Source organism: Hevea brasiliensis, chromosome 8, assembly GCF_030052815.1.
Source record: "Hevea brasiliensis isolate MT/VB/25A 57/8 chromosome 8, ASM3005281v1, whole genome shotgun sequence".
NCBI lineage: Eukaryota > Viridiplantae > Streptophyta > Magnoliopsida > Malpighiales > Euphorbiaceae > Hevea > Hevea brasiliensis.
This window is the reverse complement of record NC_079500.1, coordinates 7862442-7873627: the sequence shown is the minus strand read 5'-3', so window position 1 is coordinate 7873627 and position 11186 is coordinate 7862442. Positions and strand designations below refer to the sequence as shown.

General features: G+C 27.8%; 1 protein-coding gene across 2 annotated transcripts; it reads left to right on the top strand.

The window, feature by feature from the left end:
* The first annotated feature begins 6564 nt into the window (after positions 1 to 6564).
* LOC131182251 (NADPH-dependent pterin aldehyde reductase-like) lies at positions 6565 to 9240 on the top strand. 2 transcript variants are annotated; one of them, XM_058151190.1, is made up of 5 exons: positions 6565 to 6959; positions 7058 to 7127; positions 7234 to 7427; positions 7681 to 7853; positions 8876 to 9240. In XM_058151190.1, the coding sequence occupies exons 1-5, from the start codon at positions 6714 to 6716 to the stop codon at positions 8943 to 8945; spliced, it is 753 nt and encodes a 250-aa protein (XP_058007173.1). In that variant the 5' UTR covers positions 6565 to 6713; the 3' UTR covers positions 8946 to 9240. The 2 variants fall into 2 exon arrangements, with proteins under 2 accessions (XP_058007173.1, XP_058007172.1); XM_058151189.1 differs by having other exon boundaries at positions 8811 to 9240.
* The last annotated feature ends 1946 nt before the right edge of the window (positions 9241 to 11186 follow it).

Genomic DNA, 11186 nt, shown 5'->3' with positions numbered 1-11186 from the left:
TTTGTATTAGTACCAAAATATATTACATGAGTTTTAACTATACATGATAAAATAAAGGTTTAATTACAAAATACAAACAATACAAAATACCAAAATGGGACCTAGTGTCCTACCAATGCACTGAAGTCTGTGAGGTGACACGGACACTATGTAGAACTGTGGACGGCCTCACCCAGTCTGTGGTCTACTAGGCTCTCGTCAGCCTCCAGAACCTACACGTGGCAAAAAGCAACGCGCTAAGCAATGATACTTAGTGGTGACAATAATAAAATAAAAAGAACTAAAAGAAAATAAATATGCAGTGTATGGGTTAATTTCTCATACGGACAAATTATTGGTAATCATTTGTAGTATTATTTATTTGGTACTTGTTATATCCATTATTTAATTAAATTTATCAACTTGCATTTTTGGTTGCCCAAGTAACCTATAATCGGATCGATAAATGGGTAACCGCACTGGTACCAAGTACTCGGCCGTCACACCATAGGTCATAATGCGCCTCCTTGTACAACAAAACAAATAATAAGTCAGAATAAACATTGGGCACAATACCAATTATCACACTGATATCATATTGGCTAAAAGCCATAAAATCACAAAATGGTATAATCTTATATGCAGTACTGCTAACTGAACACTATTGTAATGCAAACCTATCCAAACCAATCTTACTCGGTGTACTCGAGTACAAGACAAAGTTATTGATTAAATTTTCATGTTTTACATGTAAGGTTACTATTCATTTTACTATTTAGGTCAAATTATTGACTTTCCGATGCATAATAGCTACATGAGTCCTAATCACATAAATTTATCATATTTTGGTTCTCAAAAGTGTTGGCATTAGTTGCCATCCATACTTCTAACCCATGGAGAATTAAACAAAATTTCAGTTTTTGTTTATTAGAGTTCACTTTTCCATTATGCCATTCTACTGTGAGAATTTGACCATGTTTTCTTTAACAAAGTTGTTCTTTTTTGTTATTAGTTTCTTTTTACTTTTGAATCACCTCATTTGGAGTTTTCTAGCTCAAGTTATGGCTATTGCACCATAACTGGTTGGATTGCCTTTACCCAGAATTTCTGGGCAATTTTTGGTTCTGTCAGATTTGGTAGTCCAACTTTGGCTTAGCAATTTCATTTAGTTAAGTCCAGAATTTGAGTTTGTGTTCTACATAAAAGTTGTTCTAAATTGCCTCAGCTTTCCATTGATATAAATTTCAGGTCAATTGAACCTTTCTACACTGAGTTATGACCAAATGAAGGAATACTGTTCATTTGGTCATTTTGCCTAGGCAGAATTAGTGCTACCCGGATTTGGTCAATTTTTAGAGCATCCTAAGTTTAGTTTCTAAACAGAGTTCCTTCATCAAAGTTGTGCCATTATGTGTATAATTTAATGTCCAATTAACCTTGCACTAATTTAACCTACACAACTAAAGTTATAGCTACCCAAACGTACTGGATTCACATCCAGACCTGCAGGGCACTCAAGGCAGTACACCCAACCTCAAATCTCAAGCTACCATTCACTTCAATTCCTCATTATACTCAGCTAAATGGTTACTAATTGACCATTAGAACTTCCATTCACCAACACATGAACAAAATCCCAAGTTTTCCCTCAAACCCTAACTTCATATACATGCAATCTATGAGTTAAGGCATCAAGTTCATGTTCAATGGCAGCCATGTACAACTATAATTCATTCAAATTAAAAAAAAAACCCCTAATGTACCCTAAGGCTGCCGAAATTTGGTGACATTCAACCATGCAAAATTTATTTAAATTAGCTTAATTTCACACTCAATTCATGTTCTCCATGATGTATATACAAAGTAATTAAGATTAATTGGCACTAACCTTGATTTAGCTAATTCCAAAAGCTTGAGAACTCCTCTTTTTCTCTTTCTTTTTGCTGCCCAAGACTTGTTTTAGGTGTAAGGATAAATTTTTGTAAAGGGAAGCTAGGGTTTTGGGGTAATTTAGTGGGTGAACTCAAGCTTGATCAAAGCTTCCATGGAGGTTTTCTTTCCTCTCTCTCTCTCTCTCTCTCTATATGGTTCAAGTTGCCCAAGGTTGAAGCTGACTTTTTTTTTTCCTTTTCTTATCCCTCTTTAAGTCTTCTTAAGTGTATTTGTTGAAGTCCAATTGGTGGACAATTTTTATTTCACATTTATGACATCATCTAGGTGATGTCATAACTCCATTTTCCATTTCAAATTTTTTTTCCATTTTCAATCTCCTTTTCTTCACTCATTTTTAATTTAATTTTTAAGCAATATTTATTCATATTTTATGTATTATATTTTATTTACTTAATTGGATAAGTTTATCAAAAATCATCTTTAAAGACGAAAATGACCAAAATGTCCTCCGTTTGGCTTAAGAAGCCAAAACTGTCTATACCGATCTTAAAAATTCTCCTAACATTTTCTTGGCATTCTAATGCTACTTAGGTGTCGAACTCTTCTCTGCATCCCAGAAATTATTTCACAGAGTTCCTTAGGTTTAGAGCTTCTAGTCACAAGACCAAACTTCCCACCTGGATTACTCATTCCGGGCACCTACCATTTAACTTGGTTGTATTTTATTTCTAAAATTTTTCTAACATTTTGTTTTGTTAATATTTGAGTTAATTATGGCTCCTCACTTTAGTCTAAATATTTTTTCAAGTTCTAACTGGCCTGCATCGACACCACACCAACAAGAGAATGTACGGAATTGTTACAGTAAGGGTGTTACAATAAATCTATGTATAAGACATTTAATAATAAAAAAACTTATGATAATAGTTATAATTTAATTAATAACAGGAAAACTAATAATAATAATAATGATAATAATAATAATAATAATAATAATAATAATAATAAAACTATAATAGTTATAAATAATTAATGTTAGGAAAACTAAGATTCATAGTTATAAATTATATAAACAAAAGCCACCTTTTTATTGTCCACATAATCGTGTATTTAATTTTTTTTTAATAAAAAAATTATAGCAATGGTTATAATTTAATTAATATTAAAAAATTAAAAATCATATTTATAAATTATATAAATTAAAATTACAAATTAAAAATTAAATTAGTCTTTCGTCTAATGCAATAGAGAATATAATGTCTAATCAAGATTTTTTTTCTCAAACTTGTCAAATGATATTTTAGTAATTAAGACATTAAAAGAATATGAAAAACAATATAAACAAATATCACTACGGTAATCTTGATCAGAATTTAATTATATATAATCTTATTATTTATTTTTAATTTACATTTATTTTTTATATCTATTTGCAAATTTATTAAGTTGTTCTTAAAATATTTTAAATAAGTTAAATATAAATATATTCAAAAGAATTATATAATTATATTTTTATTTAATTAAATAATATATTAATAATAATTACGCCCATGCGAGTGCAAAATTCTAATCATAATATAAACGTAAAATGCAGTTAAATTAAGGTGGACATGAGCACGATTTGACATGCTTGTTAAGAAAAATATATATTAAAGACCAAAGTTCTGGGCTCAAGCTCGATTTTGGTCTGAAAGATTTGAACCCAACCCATGCCTTCTACAAACACCCTTCTATTCAAAGAATCAAAATTAAAATCAATTATATATATAATTTTTTAATATCTTTTATATACATTATAAAATTTTAATATAAATAATTAATATTATATATATATATATATATATATTTATATTTCTTATTCCCTTTAACTTTTTTTAATAATTTAAAATTATAAATATATTGAATCTATTAAATTATAATTATATTTTATTAGATCTTTAATTCGTTTCGATTTGTCCTATTTTTATCCTCTATTTTCATATATTATGATCTGAAATTTTTTGCAAAAATATTAAGGAATTATTTTTAGGATTTTTTTTTTTATGCAATTTGCTTGCTTCTCGGATTTCAATGATTGTTACTGTTGTTCACGACTTTGAATTTTGTAGATGAATGAATAAGATTTGATTTATTTCAGATTAAAAAAAAATTAAATTAAATTGAATTTCAATTAAATTGAATTTCAGTTATTTTTTTAATTGCAATCAAAATCAAAATAACTTAGAAAGTTTGAATTAAATTTAATTTTTTTTTCAATTATTTTATTTAAGTTTCGTTTGTTTCATGTAAAATAACTTATATATAAAAGGTAAATTTTTAATAAATAAAAATATCTCTAATATAATTATAAAATTACTATTATTTAATTATTTATCTATTTAAATTATAATAAAACCTAAGGTAGACTACTAAAAGTAGAAGTTTATGCAAAATCAAAAAATATTAAAATTTAAAAAATTATGAATATAATAACAATAAATATTATAAATACTAAGTAAATATACAATTTGACTAATAAACATACATTATTAAATTTATATATTTACAAAAGGTTTAAAATTATAAATATTTAAATTTAATTTTAGTTATAATTTACTTATGGGAAAGTAAAAATCCTACATTTAGTGCCATTATTTTCTCATTTATTTATGAAAATAAATTAAAAAATAAAATAAAATTCAACTGGATATATGTAATAAATAACATTCGTATATGTTTATTTTAATTTTTCTATTTAGCTTTTTAATTTAATTAATTGAGGTTGTTAAAAATTATACATTATTTTTTTACAGTAATTTCTTATATAATTAATTTTAATTTATAAAGTCTCAATATGTTTTTATTTTAAATATGATATATTAACATGTAGAATTTTAGTATAACATTTCCTTTCTAAATGTGTTTACAATTAATTGCTTAAATTTATATATATATATATATATATATATATATATATATATATATATATATACCCACAATAGTTAAAATTTATATAATTTAAGATAATTAAAAAAATATATTATATGATATGTTATATATTAACAACTAACTTTAGAATTTAAAACTTAAATAATAATGTATAAATATCATAATAATAATTGCATAAAATTATTTCTATAATTGAAATCTGAATTGAAATCTAATCAAATTGAACAAGAATTTATGTCTAAAAAAAAGAATAAATTAAAATTAAAATATTAAAGAATCAAACTAAAATATGATTTGGGCTCCATTATTAACTACGAAATCGAAATTAAAGCCACACATCTTTATGGCTTATGATCACTTACAAAGTTCAACTAAGCATGTCCATAATATTATTAAAATTTAAAATTAAACTAAAATTGATTGTCATTATTTGACATTCACTCAATTATATTTTTTTATCATAGTTTTTATATTTTAGGGAACCAATATCATTACTAATGGTACATATAATTAAATCATTTGGCACTAACTACATTAATATATATGAAAATTTGGAGTTATTACTCACACAAAATATAGTTTTCAAGTATAATGAAATTAGCATATTTCAAGAAAATTTATCTTATGAAAAAAAATTGATAATAGTAAAATATAGATATGAAAAAAATTTAAATTCTTATATATTATATTACATGCATTAATTAAATGTTAATATTAATTATTTTAATATTTTTATTTAAATAATTGAATCGTATATTTAATTATTATATATAAATAAAATAATTATATATCATAAATTATTTGATGCACATGTAATGTTACATGCTTCAAATGTACTCGCATAAATAAAAGCATGAAAATTATGTAGATGCTTGGTGTGTTAGCATTTAAAGACTATTTTAGTTATGCTACTTACTTTTAATTCTTCACTTAAAATATTTTTGTTTTTAATTTTAAGTCAAATTAAAATAAGTAGTTAATTATTTAGTAAAATTATTTAAAAATAACTTTTAAATAATTTAGGTATTTAGTTAGAAAATGACTACAAGTAATTTAATTAGTTAAAATTATCAAAAAAAATATATAATCAAGTGTTATAGCGATTAAAATAGGATAATATAGATGTTTTTAAAAATTATTAAGATAATATAGTCTTTCATTTGATTAAAAATAGTTTTAAAATAAATAGTTAAGTCATAAATAACTTTACTTATAATTTTTGACTTATTTTAAGTAGATTTTTTTTAATTTATAAGTCAAACTAAATACTAATATATATATATATATATATATATATATATGATTTTTTACTTAAATAGGTTTAACTGATTTATAAACCAAGCCAAATATTCACTTAATAGGAAAAAAAAATTTTTAACTTGATTATTTACTTTCAACTTATAAGTTTAATTTAAAAATAAATAAATAATTATTTAATAAAATTATTTTAAATTAACTTTTAAATAATTTAAATATTTAATTAAAAGACACTTAAAAAATTTAATTTGTTAAAATATAACTAAAATAGATATATAATTGAGTTTTATGATTATTAAAATAAAAATATTATTAATATTTTTTAAAAATTATTAGAATAATATAACCTTTACTTGATTAATAAATTTTTTAAAAATAAATATATAATTTTATTTTACTTTTAATTTTTAATTTATTTTAAATAATATTTTAATTTATAAATTAAACTGAATATTAATCTAAATAAATATGACTAACTGGTGAGCCATATCAAGGAACCAGGCGGTGCATCTAGAATCTGCCATAGGATATGTAAACCACAATGTGGCAATGGCCCGGAGAGCGGCAAAAGCCTTTACCATTGAAACTTCAAATACAGAGCCTTCTATCTGAATCATTTCACTTCCCTTTAGCAGTTTGCCTCTGCTGCAGATGAGATGAAAACGGCGTCGTTTGGGGCGGTTAACAGAGCCGCGGCTGGAGCTGCAGGTGCGAGCTCTGGCGGTAAGACGGTAATGATCACCGGAGTGAGCAAAGGACTAGGCAGAGCCTTAGCTCTAGAACTAGCCAAGAGAGGTCACACCATCATCGGTTGCTCTCGTGCTCAGGATAAGCTCAATTCCCTCCAATCTGAACTCTCCTCCGACCATAACAACCACCACCTACTCCTCATCGCCGACGTGGTATTTCCCCCCATTCTACATTTTCTTGATCAATTTTTTATCTTTCTTTCATTATTTTGGTTTTTAATTGTTTAATTTCAATGGCCGGCGATTGTTAGAGGTCTAATAGTAGCGTCGAAGAGCTGGCAAGAGCTGTAATAGAAAAGAAGGGTGTTCCAGATATCATAGGTGAATTTTCATATACAAAATTTTCCCTTTTCTTTTTAAATTTTAATATTCTTCTTAAAAAAAAAAAAAAAAGAAAATTCCTTTACTTGTTAATTTTATTAAACAGTGAACAATGCGGGTACCATTAACAGAAACAACAAGATATGGGAAGTTCCAGAGGAAGAGTTTGACGCTGTAATTGATACGAATGTGAAAGGAATAGCTAATGTTTTGCGTCACTTCATCCCTCTAATGTTACCCAAGAAGCAAGGAATTATTGTTAACTTCTCTTCTGGATGGGGAAGATCCGGTGCTGCCCTGGTAAGATGAATTTCCCCAAAATTGATTTTCTGTAGCTATGCTCTAATGTTTCCTTTTAATTGATTGTAAAATCAGTATAAAAATGTGGGATTTAGCTCATTCAACAAATGCTAGTTTTTATTTGTGATGTCTGCTGGTGGAGTGTCAACGCTTATGGTAGTAGGATTTTGTGCTAAATGTTTATCCTCTGCTTTATGTTGGTTCTTCCTTTCAAGTTCACTTTCCAGATTTTCATCTGATTATATTTTAACAGGTTGCGCCTTATTGTGCATCTAAATGGGCTGTTGAGGGTTTGACCAGATCAGTTGCAAAAGAGTTGCCTGATGGGATGGCAGTTATTGCACTTAATCCGGGAGTGATACACACTGAAATGCTCCAGTCATGCTTTGGCACTTCAGCTTCAATTTACCAGGCACCCGATGCATGGTAATTAGTTTTCCTTTAATTAGATTATATATATGCTTACTTATATATATTTTAAAAAAATTGTCTGCACATTGTTCCCATTTTAACAGTCTGTGCATGTAATTATGTTACTTCCATTGAAGAAAAACTTGCAAATGATCATTGAATTGAGCTGTTGCTTCTGTAAAAACACGAGTATAAATCTTATCCTGTGTATAAACTTTTACTGAAAATTACAGTTTGCAGAACTTATTTGTTACATGTCCTTTGTTAGTGTCTACTTTGTTTCTCAAAATCTTCTTGAACCAGAAACTCCCAGAGATAGAGCAATTATATCACCATAGGAAATGGAGCTAAGTTGCAATGTTAACATGTGAAGTCAGAGACATGATGAAATTGTTTATGGATCTGCTTATTGTGTGTTAAATGCCAAGAAGCTTGTCTTAGTTATGAAGTAATGTAACCCTCCAAACTTGAGCCAAAGCCTTGATGCCTCACTCTAACTTATTTTATTTCTTTATAAATATGATAGGCAATGAACTTCATTGACGTGGGGAAAAAAAAATGAAATGGACATAATAATTTGTAGATTTAATTTATATAATTTCTCTCTCATTCATATTCTACACAGAAGAACCTTCTTATCCTCTTACCACTATTTTATACCAATAAGTTACCACTATTTTATACCAATAAGTTGTATTTATTGGTCTCATGCTGCTGTTGGCCAATTTATACGACATGGCTTCCATGTGCAGACAGGTCTCTTTGTGAGTTGTGACGCATGTGTATCAGGTCTAGTAACCAACTTGTGCAGTTGTGCCACCAACTTAGGTTTATACTATATGTATATTTCACTGACTTTGTGTTGATATTGCTTGTTAATATATATTAAATAACTTCTACTCCATTTCCTAATTGTGAAAATCCTGGAGGCTTTTCTAATTTTCACTTAACCTGTTGCTCATGAATCATCAGGGGCCCAAAGGCAGCTACAATGATACTCAATCTAACAGGAGCTGATAATGGTGCATCTCTTACAGTGTGATGAAATTTTCTGAGGCTGTAATGATGCTCAAAGAGAAGCATATGGTAGCACCTCTCTCACTGTGACGAGAGTTCATCATCACCATTTGGGCATTTATTCATTATGAACAGTATCATGCCTTTCAAACAAAAAATTCTTCACCAGTCAATACCAAAATTGAATTACAACGAATTCCATATTTTTTACTGAAAATAGTCTTTAGGTAGAGGAGGAACTTACCATGTTCATTGTTTATATGCGCTGGTTGGCTGAGGCAAAAGAATGTAGCGTCTAACCTGTAAGGTCTGATGGTTGTGATATAAGGATTGAGCTTTTGATCATGAAATTACCTATAATCAATGAGCAGTTGGGGGTATGTCATTAATCTTTTTATCATGAAATTAACTATAATTGTTCGTGTAGTGAAAATATATTGCTATCCAACCATTTTACTTGTCATGAGCATGCTAAAAATTGGATTTCTCTTTCTTGTTAAATTTGTATGTTAATTTCTTCTCAGTTTTAGTATTTGTCAATGTATATTGAAGATAATAAATATCTGGCATTATTCGGCTGCAGTAATGGTGCACTCTTATGATAAATTATAATACGGCAAACGGTTTCCAAGCTTTCTTGCCACCGTTATATTTGCACAAAACTATGGATGGCCTGGAAAAGTAAAGATGCTGGGGAGATGAATATACTTCTAGGAAGCTTGTATAAAAGCAAAACTGCCTGATAAACATCGCCTGTATTAGCAAAAATTCTATTTATTTAAAATATTATATATAAAAATTTATAAATATTACTATAACAAATATATATTTTATATTTAATTAATTAATTATATAAATAGATTTGAATAATCAGTAGTTAATATATAAAATCTGAATTTGACTCAAATTCGATACGGATATTATTTTTCAAATTCGAATTTATTTTAAATTTTATTATATGTTATATTAAAATTTGATTGAATCAAGTACCTGCAAATATTCGATTCGTTACTATTTCTAAGTTCACTTCTTACAATTTCCCACAAAAATTAATTGAGTTTGAATTAAATGATATGAGGTAACTCTCTCCTTTCTAACCCACATTAAATCAATTGGAATTCAAACATTGGAGTTTGTATTAATTATTTCTTGTAAGCTGTTGGCCCCAGATTATAATCTTAGGATACACCACCATGCATGCCAAAAGCTAAAATGGGGAAGAAGGAAAGAAAGAGAAATTTTTTTAGCATTCTTTCACTTTTTTGGGCATTTTAAGTTTTTAAAGAAAGGAGAGAAAATTTAAAAAAAAAAAATAATAAAACACACACAAGGTAACGGTAGAAATAAACCGTTATTAAAATTATAGTAATTTTAATAGTTTTTTCTATGTAACCTACACATGCACACTCCACATCCAATATGAGATCTCAAAAGACCAATATCTTGGCACGTCCAATTGACTCATGGACCTCAACCATAGTGATTCTTTTTTTATTTCCTTTCTATTAAGTTGGTGTTGATTATATGTTTACTCCCTTTTAAAAGTTTTTTTTTTAATTTTTTAATATAATTAATTTTGATTATGTTTTAAATTCAAAATCTCATGACTACTGAGTTAAAGTTGATTCGTTTAAATTCATTAGTTTAAATGTGGCTTATATTATAATTTTCCTCTCTTCTCTCTATTATTTAAATACAATGAAAACATCTCTCTCCCGCTTTACTAAAAATGAGTTTTAACTTGCTAACCACGATAAGTTGAATGATTTCTCCTCCCTCTCCCTCTTCGCCTCGGCCACGCATAATATTTTGAACTTCCGGGTTAGTGAAGTTGACAACGAATCATGGGATGATCATTATTGAAGTTTCAATGCATTTCTTAAATGCCCTTACGCATTTTTTGAATGGTTAGGCCATAAATTTGAGTAAAACCAGGAACAGCAATGGAGTTGATGATACTTGGAACAAAGGTTAACAACGCTAGGATTCTAAATCAAAAGGGTAACATCCTTAATTAAAGCTTAGGGAATTAAAATCTGCAGCTGATAATATGTATCTTTTTCTGGTCCATATCAAATGTACACACAAACACAACATTGCTGTCAAAGGTTATGAATTCCAGTGGCATATCGTTCAATTCCTTGTATGCAAACTTGCAAGTCCATGGTCTCCCACATTGATTGGTTCTAGTTGGTTCTGATTCCAGTAGGTCGTGGAGGGAGGTCAAGATACCATAGAATCACATGTATTTTAGTTTAATAAGGTAAGATACTAATAAGGTTCCGGGAAGAGAAAATTTCAGGCCAGTTGCATGCAGCATTAACACATTGA